General features: G+C 43.9%; 1 protein-coding gene across 1 annotated transcript in view; it reads right to left on the reverse strand.

The window, feature by feature from the left end:
* Positions 1 to 490: 490 nt before the first annotated feature.
* The window catches only part of CAB39 (calcium binding protein 39), an 87,173-nt gene continuing 71,704 nt past the window's right edge, over positions 491 to 15,959 (reverse strand). Inside the window, exons 6-9 of the mRNA XM_080799235.1 lie at positions 11,500 to 11,559; positions 7,302 to 7,367; positions 3,658 to 3,801; positions 491 to 3,039 (exon numbers count right to left, since the gene is read on the reverse strand). Coding sequence (XP_080655361.1) covers positions 2,851 to 3,039; positions 3,658 to 3,801; positions 7,302 to 7,367; positions 11,500 to 11,559 — 459 coding nt within the window. The 3' untranslated portion in view covers positions 491 to 2,850. The remainder of the gene's footprint in view (positions 3,040 to 3,657; positions 3,802 to 7,301; positions 7,368 to 11,499; positions 11,560 to 15,959) is intronic.

Raw genomic sequence — 15,959 nt, forward strand, 5'->3', positions numbered from 1 at the left:
CCCATTTACAGACCAAGGTTAAATGAGAAGTGAGGACGGGGCTGCGCACCCCCAGCCCAGGTGGCCCGGGGACAGACGGTCGCTCTGGTACTTCTGCGCTCTCTCGCCTTCACTGCAGTCTCACCCTGATATCTGTAAGCCTCCTGCCCTGTGGTCCAGTTTTACCCTTGAATGTTCATAATAAAAGGTCGCAGAACCATGGAGGAAGGACCCCCTCCCCAAATGCTAGGGTCTAAAAAAGCCATCAGACAAGGGGTGACAATACTGAACTGTGAGAGGCAGGGCCAGGGACCTGGGAGCCCCAGCACGTAAGGGAAAGTCGCATTTGACACCAAAAATAAAACCGGGAATAGGAAAAAAGACTCAGAGAGGCATGCCTATTAACTGTTTCCGGTTAGTCTGTGACAAGATTTGTGCCTGTGTGTCTCCTGATGGGGCTGTTCACAGACACAAATGCCGCTATCTGTAAGACACCGTAAGAACGGACAATGCTGTTTCTCCAAAATTTTATTTTAATTTAAATTACAGGGCCAGCCAGATATTCTGATAAGAAATTTACGTTTCCTCAGGAGAAAAGAAATGCTTTCATGGCATTGTTAACAACTGTATACATCTCCACCTTTTTTTTTTTAAGGGTTAAAAATCACAATGAGCAACTATAACTGACTTATGTAAAATTAAACCTTTATAACACAAAAAGAAACCACTTCCAGTATAATAGTTTTGGTAATATGAATATATTAAATGTTCGTAACTTCAAATGCAACTTTTCAACTTTGAATGTTTTCACATTTTTGTTAAAAAACGGAAACAAAACAAGTCTTAACTCTGCCCAGATCCCAGTGCATCGGAGGCATGTGGGTTTTGACAGGCTGCACCCCCACTGCCTTCCACACGGAGGCGCCAGTGCCCCGGAGTCACCCCCAAGTGGAAGCTGTTTCAGATTTGAAGAACCAGCTTGGCAAGGAAGGAAACCTTTCTTCCACTTGGTGTGACTAACGTTTTCATACTAAACCCAGATACCAAGCACGAGACCACAAGAACCAGAACACTTTTGTCACGGTCAAGTCTGCCGTTCCCTTCCTAAACATCTTGGATATTTTCATTTCGAGGAGCTTGGGTTGCTTTCCATACTTCTGACAGAAAAATATGAATTATTTTACACAGATTTTTGGAAAAGACAGCCTCAGAAAAACCAGTTATAACATAGGCTGCCTTTTTAATGAGATGGAATAAAACACATCTATGTTTCCTGGAGCTATTTTCCCCACTGGTATTCCTAGGAGGGCTGAAAACCTCATGCTTAAAACATCCACTGGGCGTCTCATTTTGCTGGCTGATAAATAATTCAATTAGTGAGAGAGGCTAGCAAAGAGTAATTATATAAATTTCTTAATCAGCTACAGCCATGCTGAATTCGAACTGGCAAACTCTGATTTGTTAAGTTATTAGTTGTGATCTTGTATTACTAAGATGAACAGATACCATTCTAGTAACTTTACAACAGGTATGTTCTAGGAGACATTGTTCTGCCGTGGTCACAGTAACAAAAAGTGGTGCAAAATCAGTTACTTCATAAATACTGATCATTTGCAGCATCAAGGAACAGGACATTAAAAAAAATAAATTTCCCCATGGGACACCTAGGACTAGGGACTCTTCTTTTCCTAAGAGAAGCCAAAGTTTTAATTACTCAGTTTCACAACTATTGTACTGGATTACTTATTCTACAAAGGAAAAGGTGCTCTACAGAGGCTCCCCCCACATATGGAGAATCAGCAGTCATTTAGCATAATTGGGGTCATTCGTATCTGGCAAATTCATGACTCATTTAAATGAATAAGGCCAACATCGCGCAGGAAAGCGTAGCCGACTGACTTGACGGCTCCCCAGTAGGTAACTGAATACAAAGGATTGGTTTCCATTTTTTCTTTTAATGCTGTGATACTTAAATGTTAAATCAGCATTTTCATGTGATCGGAAGTATTTCAATTACATATGAGCATTCATTTTTTTTTTTGCAAAAACTCAATATTAGGTAATAGTTACATACTAATACAGTAACATTCCTCTGCTGTACAAATTAAATCATTTAAAAGAAATGAGCATTCTAAGAATTATATACAAAAGAAACCTGTAAGCATTGCTGAAATGAAATGCAAGGTGTCACTGTTAGCTCTACTGGTTTAAAATACCTTCCAAAGAGTAAAATTAACAAATACCCTTCAACATACCCAGGTTTACAAGTCTCAAGAAAATCAAATGTCAAAAAATTCTAGAAAGCTGTGAAAAGCATATATACATTTTCCTTATGACCTTATGAAGCTTCACACCTTCGAGAAGTTGCTATCAGTTTATTCGCACGTCAACTTTATCCACCCAAAAAGCTCACATCTCGGATACAGCTGCCCTCTCATTTCAAATACAGCTCTGCTCCATCGTCCTTTAGTGAAGGCGTACAACCTCACCAAGAAGCCACGCTCAGAGATCAACGCAAACACGCAGGTTTCATCTGCTAACAGCAATCCCCTTCTTCCCCAACCCACACCACCGTCTATACACCTGCCTCTGAAAACCTAGCCACGTTCAGAACTCCTACAGCAAACAGAGTCCTTGAACCCTGAAACGACACAAAGATCAAGAGAAAGTCCACGTGTGCTCTAGTGTGCAAGAAAGCAGCAGCTACGTTCTCCAACTTGGACTAAAAAAAACAAAGGTAAAATGAAAAACCGTTCACTTAACAGCAGGTTAGCAGTAAAGTTCCTCATCAACCGATAAAGAGCGCCTGATGCTGAATAGCTAACAGCAAATGCTGAATTTGGATTTAATATTTTAGATGTTGATTGGAAATTAGGCTTCTTGCTGAGCTGGTCTCTTCAAATCCCTGATCTGTTTAACTAAATAGGTCTTCTCATCGTTAAATTGTTCGTCCTCCGTCCTGTCATTCTGAAACTTGCTGAGGAACTCTATAAGTTTGGTCTGATTCTTGAGGAGGATGTCTAGGATGGGCTGCGTCTTGTTGGGATTGGCTACAAACACCTGCAAAGAGAGAAACCAGCGTCAGGCACAGGGGAGAACGGGAGCCCGGCGGCCGCGCGGCAGTCAGCAGAGCCTGGCGGCCCGCAGTCAAGGCAGCCGCAGAGGAGTCAGAGACTCACCTCAAAGACCTCACCTGACAAGAGGGGTGTGCGTGTGTGTGCGTGCATGTGTCTGTGAGGGGGGAGATTCTATGTGTCAGTCCAAAGAACTGATGCATTCATTCATGCTCTGAAATTCAGTAGCTAGTATTAAATACAGACTGTTTTTAGAATAAAACGGGCAGCAAATTATTTCTAGGCACAAAAAGCCAGAATGGATTTTAAGTACTAAAACCTCCAAGAAAAGGATTAAGGAATGGATTACCCTTTACTTTGTGATTAATAATATTCTATGCCAAAGATAACTGACACTCCTCCATAATATACGCTTTTCTGGTCCCCAGTCCAGATGATATACCTGTTTCTGGGTCTATTTAAATGTCATACTATACAAATGTAAACACTGACTGCTGGATCACTTAGATTACCAAAATTAGGTGAGTAATATTTCAATAACCGGTCAATGAAATGAGATTAACAACTCCGGAGGAAAATACTGCTTACAGTTCTAGCACTCTACCTTAAAAACGTGGAAGGCCTCAAACTGGATGTTACGACTCTTGTCTCGTAGGAGATTCATCATTAATTTGAGGTTCTCTGGTTTACTGATGTACTTCGTCATAATTGTGAAGTTGTGTCTGTCTAAAAGTAGTTCACCGAGAAGCTGAGAAGACATTTAAACAATTAACTCTTACATTATCATCAAGATTTCAAGTAAAAGCAAAGTTTAAAAAGAAACTTCATCTTATAATCACTATTGTTAAGCACAGAGTGTTGTTAGCAGGTACTCAGAAGACCGATGAGCTGAACTGAAATTATAACCGAAAAATTACTGAGTGTCCACTACTTGCCACTTGAACACCTAGGCCTTTCTTCCGGGTGTAAGCCTATGGGGAGTCTAGCATTGCTCTCTGCTCTTGACACAGTCCAAGGCACATTGGCCCTGAATCTGAAACTGTCAGAGCTACTCTTTAAAGATGTCTTTACATTACCTCATTAAAAAAAAAAAAAACCCAAAAACCTATCAAAGAAAATGGTCAGAAGGTAAGTTGTTGATAATTCTTGTTTAACTACAAATTTTAGCCTAATTGAAAAATTATTTATCTGGACCTCCCAGGACAGAGGGTTCCAGGTTCAAAGCTGGAACACAGGGTACCCTTAAGCCTGCGAAAGTTATGCTTTCAGCGTATGGGCTTCAGGAAGGTCTATAAAAATGAATATTTCTCTTTTCTTTCTTCAGCAAAGTATCCTGAAGATACTCCAATTATATCTTAATGACTCCTCATCATCACTAATGACATCAATTAAGCTTAAAAGAGCCTGTCTCCAGGGCTTGCTGAGTTCGAAAGAGTCTATTATACCCTATCAGTTCTTGGTTTTCACACTGTCACTGCTTGCTCTAGTTAGCAGTCACCCCTTCGTGTTATCAGTGGGCCAGCTTCCACTGCGGGTCTAGCGTGTCTGACCCATGGGGCTAGAGGTCGAGTTGCAGTCCTTGTGGACAGCGGCAGAAGCAGAGTGGTAGAGGGCCGGGTCCCGGCATCAGCCTGCCAGGGTTCCAATGCTGGCTCCTTGCTCCCTGCGAGCTCTGGAACCTTGAGCACATTATTTAACTTTCCCTAAGCCCTAGTTCCTACATCTCACGAGAGTGCAGTGAGGAAGAAAAGCATGAATATGTGCAAAGCATGTTAGACTTGAGTCTGAACAGAGACACAGGGTGAGGTCTGAGGCAAGCAAAATGCATGAATACAGTTATTCTAGATTTATTGCTTTAGTTAATTCCTTTTTGGATTCCTGGCTATGTTCTAGATACTTGGAAGTTGCCAGAAGACTGGTCTCTAGATAAGCAACATGTCGTCGTATGAAATAAAAAATACCCTGACGTACAGGAGAACAAACCTATTCTGCTTAGGGTTTTTAAAGAAATTATAAGAAGAATTCAGAAGCTCAAGTTCAGGTTTTACATCAATCTGAATCACAAATAATACAACTTTCAAGGTAAGAACCAACAAGGATTGACTCTTATGAAGACTCTAAAGTTACTATTAAGTATGTGAAGGTTTGTAGCTTTACTAGTGTTCATTTTCTATCAAAGAAATACAGAACATGACCCATCTGGTTATCTGGAGATTATCAGTTTAGTTAACTGGAGGAGGGTAACTGGTAATTCATTATATTTCTTTAGACATAAAAATAAAAGTCTGAGGTATTGCACAGGGAATATACATTTGCTGATAAAATAAATACAGGAATAATAAATGCCAATATAGCTACAAAAAAAGGAATAAAACTTAAAATTCATTTTTAAAGTAACACCGGTCCTCAAAATTGCTCCATGCGTTCACGAGGTATTACGAAACTATAGGAGCCGAAGACTGGCTTTGTGTCCATGACTAAGGTCTTGCAACTGGCAGTCTTAACCTTCTTTTTCATGCTGGCAATTCCTAAGTGGCAGAAAGGTCTTGAAAGCCCTCCTCCTTATCTAAGCAGCACCAAAATTCAGAACTTGGTCAAAGTCTATCGATTTGCCAATAAACTACCTTGCTCCCCACCCTGTGAAGAGGTACTGGCCCTGGAAGCTACTACCCTAGGTAATACTGCCTGGTGTCCTTGGCCTTGGAAGACACTGGCTCTATCCAGCTGCTCACATCTGTGTGATGCTGGGGAGACAGGGCATATTGGCCCTGCGATAGAAAGGGGCTGCTGACAGAAGGCCATTTTACTGTGTGGACAATCACAGGGGAACCTATACTGTATCATGAACCTTACAAATACATATTACATCATACTGGTGCACCGGGAAGAAAATGTCCTTAAACAGCCACCAGAAGTACCGCAACCCATTCACCACCCCCTGCCTCACCCAAGATGAAAAGATTGGTCTTATCCCTGGCCTTCGCCAGCCAGCACCCCTAGGGAAGGGAGGAGGTTAAGGATCCGGGATGCTGAACTACAGGCCAGGCTGGGAGGCGAGGCCTGAACAGCAGCAATGAGTGGGAAGTGCCCCAGCCCAACCAGATCATTTCCTCAGCGATTCATTTCCAAACTGTGGTTATGACTGGTCCCCCACTGTAGGAGTCACAGCCTTAAGGGAAAAGGAGGAAGTAGCTGGCTTGATAGAAAGGATTCTTTTGGAATTTGGATGGTAGAGAGTGTTCTTATCAAAGGACACAAAGTACAAAAGACACTCCTGATGTCTTTTAGTCGGTTCCCACAGAAAGATAAGGTCTTCAGGAGTGATGTCCTCATGGCAGGAAGGGAAGCAGGAATGCAGGCCTGATCAGATGAATGCAAACAGCTCTGACAGGAAGAACTCGGAGCAGAGTAGAATTTAAAGTGGACATGGCAAATATATAAATGGAATTAGAATTTTTCCCCCCAAATCCTTTGTGATTTCCATCTATAGTTCCTGTCAGGACCACTTACTGACAGAGTGAGAGGTATGCTTTTATGAATTGCACTGAGAATTTTCTAGAGCAGAGGTCAGTCAGCAAGCTTTCTGTAAAGGACCAGATAGGAAACGTTTTTAGACTTTGCTGGCCATATGGTCTCTGCAGCAACCGTTCAAATCTGTTATCCTCTGAAACATAATATGTAAATATGTAAATAAATGAATGTATCTGGGTTCCAACAAACATTTACAAAAATAGGGAGCTGGATCTGGCCCATGAGCTACAGTCTGCCAAACCCTGTTCCAGAGTTTTAAATCTGAAATTTAAATTTCAGATGGAACTGTCCATATCCCGGGTTGATACAAAGCAGCCAAAACTGCCTGTTGATCAAGATTTCATTTCTCATGTCCCCTCTGCAACCCCTCTGCTCTAGAAACAGGCCTGTGCCGTCCCAGGGAGCACAACACAACCAGCTTCCTCTGGTTGAGATGATTCTAAGTGTCAAAAATAGGCTTCCAAATGTAAAATATAGCACTGCTAAGAGGTAGCAACCTCTTCAAAACTCCATATATTCCACTTTGGTATCCCTATTCACAGGCAGGTGGACAGGTGTCCTGTGTGGACCACTGAACTCCTTCCTTCCCACAAAAATCTTGACCACGGAGAAATGTATTTTCCTCTCATAGGTCTAGGACCCATACCAGCATATCTCCCTTTCCCCCAAAGACAAGTTTCAAACACAGGGTGAAGAGAATAAAATAATCAGTCATACCTTGAGTGACTGTCTTTTTGTCACATAATTTTCTGAATGAAGTAACTTCTCATATTCACTGAAGAACTAAAAGACAAGAAAACATGTATCAGGAGTTATATTTTTAAAGATTGAAAGAGAACATTATAAAGCTTGAGCACAAAAAAATTTTTTTTTTTTTTAAGATTTTACTTATTTGCGAGAGAGTGAGGGTATGAGCAGGGAGAGGGGCAGCAGGAGCAGGAGAAGGAGAAGCAGATTCCCTGCTGAGCAGGAAGCCTGATGTGGGGCTCGATCCCAGGACCCTAAGACTGTGATCTGAGCTGAAGGCAGATGCTTAACTAAGTAGCCACGCAGATGCCCTTGAGCATGAACTTTTTTTTTTTTTTTTAAATTTTACTTATTTATCTGACAGAGATCCCAAGTAGGCAGAGAGGCAGGCAGAGGAGGAGGAAGCAGGCACCCTGCTGAGCAGAGAGCACGATGTAGGGCTCAATCCCAGGACCCCAGGATCATGACCTGAGCCAAAGGCAGAGGCTTTAACCCACTGAGCCACCCAGGCACCCCGAGCACGAACTTCTAACACCACAAAGGCCACCAGCTGCCCTTCTGTCTCACACAGCCCTCCCCAGTGGTGCTCAGAGTTCCTTAGGGGCTCCCAAGGATGACCTCCAGGAGTCGGGCCCCTGGGACTGACCCTCGCCCAGTGCTAGACTAGCCAGGCCCATATGGCTTAAATCTCGTCGTCTTCTGTCATCCAAACTCCGTATGCACAAAACATAACTCCTACCCTCCAACTGTTTCTCAAGGTAGAGTTAGCTCTCATTTCTTGGTGTTAGAAAATTTCTGTATTTTACAGTTCAGTGAGCCTGAAGCACAACTACAGAGAAAAGCTACCTGTTCTTTCAGTGCATCAAGCAAAAGGAGAAAATAATTGAAAAACAGAGTAGGAGAAATTCAGCACTGTCAAATAGGTAGGTGTCCTAGAGTAGTTCAATCTCGACTAAGGCTCAATCTCGACTAAGGGCAGCAATTTCATTTAGAAAAGGGGAGGAGGGAAGTGTTCTTCAGAGATAAAAAGGGAAGGACACCACATGAGTGAAGACTTGAGAATGCACAATGTGACATACTTAGGAAGTGACACGTGTCCACTGCATTTATAAAACGGGAAGTGACACATGTCCACTGCATTTATAAAACGAACAAGCACAGCGTCACCAGCTGGGTAAGGAGCAGAAGACCATCAAAGCAGGAGGTAGGACATGGAGACGAGGGACACACAGAGGCCAAGGCCACACCTGCTGCAACTGTTTGTGCCTATGCTTTCCCATGGGTCTGTATACAGCAGGCACTAGCGAACTGCCACTCTTGGGCCAGATCGAGCCTGCCACCTGCTTTTATACAGTTTTGCTGGAACACAGCCATGCTCATCGACGTACTGCAAATGAGTCTGTTTGTGTATTGTTTATGGCTGCTTTCTCAGCACCACAGACAGGAGAGGAGAGGGAGAGGGAAGAGAAGAGAGACTGCATGGCCAGGAAGCCTCGAATATTTACTCCCTGGCCCAATACAGAAAAGGTTTTCTGACCCTTGCTTTTAGAGCTAACCCAGAACCTATGCTTCTGTCTAGGCAGAGGTGGGATGAAGACCTCTGCAGAGAAGGATGTTAACCCATACTTCTGCTCAAAGGATCATCAAACCAACAATCCAAACAACTGGATCTGCCTTTGGTGACACAGAATATGTTCCCCTCAAGTTCTTGACAGAAAACGCAGGTTAAGATGGTCTGCGGCCCACTTCTTACGATAAGCCTAAGCACAAGAGACGTCCGGCCAGAGGACTGGCTGAAGAGTGCACGTGCAGTCCACAGGCCACCCCTGCCCCCACCCCGCCCCGGGGAAGTCGACTTTCTTCCCTGGGTTAGGAACCGGGGCGAGGACAGGTACTGCTGTGGCTCTTCCAAGATCTGCTCTCAGGAAACTAACTGCACTTCAGTTCCGCATCTCAGTCATCCAGAGGGCTGCGTCCACTGCATGCCACTCTGATCCAATTCCTCTGAGAACCCCAACGGGAGAAACGTGTTTTGTTTTACAGGTGCTGTGATTTTTTAATGGATTCTGTTTCCCTCTATCCTTCTGGTTATTAGAAAGCTCAGGGCCCAGGTGTGTAGGACTTCCAGTGACATAGTCTTATGTAATCGCACCCCTGGCCCCTCGCTCGCCTTCTCGATCCCTCAGATCTGACCTCATGGTCTACACACTTCTGTCAGCTGCCTCCCAGAAATTCTCCTAAAATCCTGTTAACCAATGTCATCCATTAATAACATGTAGGAAACTATTTTACTACAAAACTAAACCAATGTCACTGTTAGTTTGTATCTTCGGTGGGCTTTAAGCTAAGACACCAGTGTGCTCAGTCAGAGAATCCCTGAGACCCGGCAGCAACACCAACAAACCTGCCGACGTTTACTAGCTGCTCACTGTGTTCCAGCTGCTGCCATCATGCCCACGACACACACGTTCTAGGTCCACACAACAACCCATGACAACAGAGACGCTGCTATTACAAGCCTTCTTTTAGGGCTGAGGGTGAATGAAGGCAGCCACCCAAGGTGGGGCTGGGACTTAAAGCCAGCCTCTGGGCCAGCCTGGTGCCGAAGCCCACGCTTCTAACTGCTGTAGAAAGGCCCCCATTTTGAACCAACACACATGCAAAGAAACAATCCATATCCAAATGGAAAATTTAAAAAACCAGGCGACCAGCAATGTTTAAGCCACTCGTGAGGCCTTCTATGAGGGACTCCCTATGTACTGAGCATTGCATGATGGATGTTACTGAGTGGGAGGGAGAGAGGAGCACAGATGAGTTCAAAAGCGCAGATTCTGCCTCTGAGAATCTTACAATTTAGTTGAACAGCAAAGTGAACAATGAACAGTATGAACATAATGTGCCTAGGATTTCAAAAATTCAAACGACCAGTGGAAGAATGAAAAGTTAAGCCAGATCTCACGGGTTAGACAGGAATTTTAAGCGGGCTGTTAATATCCCAGCTTCTCTAAGCAGATACAGCCAGTTGTGGACAGCACGGCATTAAGCCAGTCTAGCATTAGGAGCCGCTCGTGGGTGTGGTAGGGAGCAGAGCCCGGGCGGGCACTGTGGCCTGAGGGCTGCTGTGCAGATCAAGAGCACTTAGGATTGTTGATGAACTTCCGGGAGTTTAGTACCAGGCAGTGTGACATGGCCTCAAACCAGAAGGAACCCTACTGCTGCTGGGCTAGTCCACTGTCCTCACTTTAAAAGAAGGACGGACGTCTGATTCCCCCGGGGGTAACGGCCTTGGTCATGGCCACAAGGAGGCAGCAGCAGGGCAGGAGCAGAGCTCCCCAGGCTAGTGTTCTTCTCATCCTCATGGTCACCCCCTTTCCTTCTCTCTCCCAGAAGCAACAGGAATGTCAGCAACCGATGGAAAGGAAGGGAGAGTTAAGTCTTACAATAATTTTCTTTTTATCTTAATTGTATATTGTCATTCGGCAACAAAGCACTTTTATTTCCTTCCCTAAAGCAAGAAAAGATGCAAAGGGTATTGTGTCAATCAAAAAGATAAAATTCTACTCCTGACCAAGTTAAGACTCTATTACCTCAATTCAGTAGAGAAATGATGATAGCACCATATAAAACCATTATAAACATATGCAAAATATGTATCTGGCATAAAAATCTAACTTAAGTCTTTCATTTCTGGTACAAAATTTACAATTCATTAGAGAGAGAGAAAAAGAGAGAGAGAGAGAGAGCACGCATGTGTGTGAGGAGGGCAAAGGGAGAGAGACAGAGAATCTTAAGCAGGCTCTACAGGCAGCATGGCCAGAACCCGACATGGGGCTTGATCTTATGAACCTGAGATCATGACCTAGCTGAAATCAAGAGTCATATGCCTTTTTTTTTTTTTTTTAAAGATTTTATTTATTTATTTGACAGAGAGAGACAGCGAGAGAGGGAACACAAGCAGGGAGAGTGGGAGAGGGAAAAGCAGGCTTCCCACTGAGCAGGGAACCTGATATGGGGCTCAATCTCAGGATCCTGGGATCATGACCTGAGCCTAAAGGCAGACGCTTAACAACTGAGCCACCCAGGTGCCCCAAGAGTCATATGCTTAACTGACTGGACCACCCAGATGCTCCCAAACTTGTAATTTTAAGGTACTAGTTCGTATACTTACTTTATCATAATGTTGTTCCAAAAATTCTGCACTGAGCAATTTATGTCTTGTAAGTAAATCCTAGAGAAAGAAAAGACACAATTTTACAGTTGTTCTGCATTCAAATTCTTTTAGAAAAGAGAATCCTAAAACATGCCACGCCACTTTACCTGATAAAAACTGTTGTTAAAAATCACTATACTTAAAAACATTTGAACATGAATTATAGTCAGAATGCTGATTCTAGGTAAAAGTGAATCAAATCATTAATAATTTGAAACTGTGATTGTAATGATTGTGATTAGTCACAGGTCTACTAATCTTAGAAGGAAAAATTTAAAAACAAACATATAAATTCAAAGAAATACAAATTCAAACAAAGGGAATAAAGCAATAAAGTGAAATAAAAGTAAACGATTGTGGTAAAATGTCAAATAGGATACTGTTCCTGGTGGAAAGAGGAAATTTCTTTCATTAGAAAAAGTTGGAGGTTCCATTTTCTTCCTCCTAAATTCTGTTACATTCAGTTTCATATCTAATGCAATCCTTTTCTCAGGGACAGAATTTTTAAAAACCCCATCACCTTATAAACATCAGCTCCTAAGTAAGCAGACTAAAGCTGCAAAAATGTAGAATCAAACCTCAGAATGTCTCAGAGTCCAATTACGCATGACTACAAACTACCGCTTATGCCTCACCCATATGGCCCTCCCAGGATGCAACTCAAGGGTCATTCATTCAGAAAATATCTACTATGTGCCAGGTAGGGTGCTGGGGCTACAAAGATAAAAGATGTGGTCCCTGCCTTTAAGGACTTGGAAGTTAGCAATGAACTAGCCTTGGTCTCACCGGGTGGGAAGAGAATGGAACATGTGACAGCAGAAACAGTCAGTCACTACTTGGTGAATTACTGAGTTGAATACAATTCCTTTAGAGCCGCCCATTGGAGAGCTTAGTGCCAATAATCCCTGTTCTCCAAACCAACTCTCCTTGTTTTCTTAGCTGTTGATGTTTGAGTGGCCCAGGTCACAATGAGCTAGTGTTTCCTGAAGTATGTCCAAGTGTAATGCCAGTCCTGAGAAATGCTCTAGGAAATGCTCCATGGTCAAACACGTGTGGAAAGCACTACAACTCTGGCATCCTCGTGGGGATCTGGCAGGATCTTGAGTGATCCTGCAGGGAGCTCTTTTGTCGTCTACTATGTGACTGCCCTTCCCTGAAAGGCCCTCCTCACACAGGCTTTCCCCTCAGCCTAGCTAACTACCACCTCTGAACCTTGCTCCCACATCTCTGCCATAGAGAAATCTTCCAGACTGGTTACCAGCACTGAAGCATGGACAGAGTTGTTTTTACATCTGTGGGATTATCTGATTATCATCTCTCTCATGCTAGACTCTATGTTCTAAATATGTAACAGTCATGTCTATTTTACTAATCTTTGAATCCCCAGCACCCATGCAATGCCCAGCACATAGTAAGAGCTTAATATTTAATAAATGAATGAACCAACAAAAGCAGGGAACAGTTTTGGGAAAATATTACATCAAGCAATCTTCAAAGAATGCTTTTTTTTTTTTTTTTTAAAGGTTTTATTTATTTATTTGACAGACAGAGACCACAGGTAGGCAGAGAGGCAGGCAGAGAGAGAGTGGGTGAAGCAGGCTCCCTGCTGAGCAGAGAGCCCGATGTAGGGCTCGATCCCAGGACGCTGGGATCATGACCTGAGCCGAAGGCAGAGGCTTAAACCACTGAGCCACCCAGGCGCCCCCAAAGAATGCTTTTAAGAAGGCTTCTAACCACCCCAAAGATTTACAGGTGTTCAAACTGCTGGATAGGGTTATGTACTGTATGCCCAGGAAAGAACTATCTAATTTTTTCCAAATTCCCCTTGGGTATTAAATCGATAAAATTAGAAAACCTGACATTTGAGCATCCTCAAGAAGCTGGAAAAGAAATGCCATGAAGTTTCCCCAAATGGGGCAGGAGATGGCAGGGGCGGGGAGGGAAAGGAGAATTTGTATTATCTTAGCATACTGGCCCTGGGGAGCCAGTTATCTGGGAGTCAGCTATCTGGGAGAGAGGTACACAAAACCTCGAATACATCAAGGATGCTTGTTAAAGGCCTTCTTCCTCCATGCTACTGTCGTCTGTTTACGGTGGTCCTCCCCGCGCAAGAGCCACAAGGGCAAGGGTTTGTCTCGTTCACTGTCGAGCCTCAGCACCTAACAAAACAGTGCCTGACACGGGGCTGGCCTTCAGGCTCAAGGTGTGAGCTGAATGAACAAATGAATAAGCGAATTAAGGGATTAGTGTGTCAGGATCCGTGCAAGAGTAAGCGTCATTTCCACTTTTTCAGTGGTTAAGTCATCCTAGAGACCAATATAAGGAAGTACAGCGAAAGGAACCCAGTGTTTGTGGCTTTGCTGTAATCTGACAGAAGAAAATGCCCAAGCCAGGGGTCTTAAAAGACAGTGGCTCTCAACTGGGGTTGATATTAGGGACAGGTAGGTAGAAAATATTGCTCTAGAAAGCAAAAGTCCTAAATATGTGGTACAACAGATTTTTATTGAAGTTCTGAGTAAGGAAAGTACTCTGAAGGATAGATCTCAAATAGAAGCAAGAGCCTCACAGCTGGGCCGGACAGGAAAAGGGGGACTCGAACATCTCGCCATCTGGGGAAGATTCTATCACCATCTGGTTTCAAGACACCAGGAAACTCAGGAAACTACTGTCAATTTAGGAATCAAATCTCACAGCCTTGGGGTCGGAGACTGAAGGGGAGCTGTGAGACTGCTGAAGTAGGAGCCAAACCCCAACGCAGCACAGGACGAAAGCTCCTTGTCAAAACAGGACATACCAGGGCCTGGACAGGAGTGACACATCTGTAGGAAAGGAGCAACTGCTGAGAGCCAGCCCCGAAGAAGGCGGATTCTAAGCAGGGAAAAGAGGTGGGGGACTTGGGCAGAGCCTCTACCTACTGAGAGATGAGAAGGAACCTCAGCCTTGGGGCTAGAGCCAAGAGCTCTGGAGAGTTCAAACCATGGTGGGGGACGGAACTCAACAGAGAAGACAAAGGGGAAAGGTTATGTAGTCAGTGGTCAGCAACCTGCAAAATTTCCAGAATGCCATGTGGTCCCAGACCAGGAGGTGCTGGGTCTGCTAGCAATGGGGGGAAGGAGCGGGATCTCTGATTTCTTCCCTATCTAAGTTCTAGTATACCCCAGGCCCTGGCAGGACTGGGAGGAAGGCAGGGGTCATCTCCCGAGCCCAGCAGAATGAGCAGCCAACTTTTAGGGTATGCTGAATTTGAAAAGGTTCTTAAAAGCTAGTAAGTTGGGGCCTCAAACACTACGTGGCAAAGATGGCCCTGGGGTCCCTGAGGTAATGCCACTGATCCCGGGCTCGATTTCACAGAGCGCTGGCAAGTTGTGTGGCTCGTTTTCCTCCTTGGTGCTTGACCATGTCCCAAGACAAAAGACTCAATTCTCCCAACTATGTGGTTCTCCTTTGGAGCTCTTAAGTGCTAGAAAGTTCTCCCTGCACTGGAGTCAAACCTATCGCCTGGTTATTTCCAGAAACTGCCAGAGCCGACAGAAATAGGTTTAACCCACTTTCTATAGGTCCCCACCTCACATACATATGGTGCTCTCACAGCAAGTCCCTACCGAGTCTTCTCTTCTCCAGGCTAAATACGTCCAAGTTCCTTTAACCACTCCTTGCATGACAGGTTCTGAGTCCCCCTCACCATCTACTGTCTTCTGAAAGTCATCTATTTGTCTATGTGCCTCTTAAAGTGTAGCGCCTGGAACGGAGCACATTTATGTGTTGTTACCTTAATGGCTTATAGTGGGGTGAGACCATCGTCAGCTCCTTAGGTCAGACACTATGTGGTCGCATGTAGCTCTGGGGCAGCAGCATCACACTGTTTAATGTTACAGGACGGATTCAGAATTTTGTTTCCTCAGAGTGGGCTCTGGAGGCAGACTGCCTGGGTTCAAATTCTGGCTTCCCCATTTATAGCCTGACTTCACCCAACATTTCTAGACTCCAGTTTCCTTATCTGTAAAGGAGATGGTTGAGTCGGATATGAAATTGCCTACATTTTAGTAACTATTACACTTAGAAAGTATTATACTGAGTATTAACTATATTATTATGTCTTATTCCCACATCCCTTAGAGTTGGGTTCTCAAGGGGAAGACCTCAGTCATCATCCTGTTCCGTTATGGCCTCTGCAGATCACTGTGAAGCCTTATTCTAGGATCACCACTGTTTGCTATCTTTCCCTTCACAGCTATCACCTTGTAATTGATAAGAAGGCCTCCTCACCCTTTATCTAAGTCATTAACAATGTTCAGCTGGGCTGAGACAAAGCCCAGTGAAAAGCCACAAGAAATTTCTCTCTGGGGTGATGGCAAATCCGTTCTCTAGCACCTTACGGATAGGGCATTCATTTAGATGTAATCACTACGCCGAAACTT

This window comes from Martes martes, assembly GCF_963455335.1.
Source record: "Martes martes genome assembly, chromosome: 3".
NCBI classification, from domain to species: domain Eukaryota; kingdom Metazoa; phylum Chordata; class Mammalia; order Carnivora; family Mustelidae; genus Martes; species Martes martes.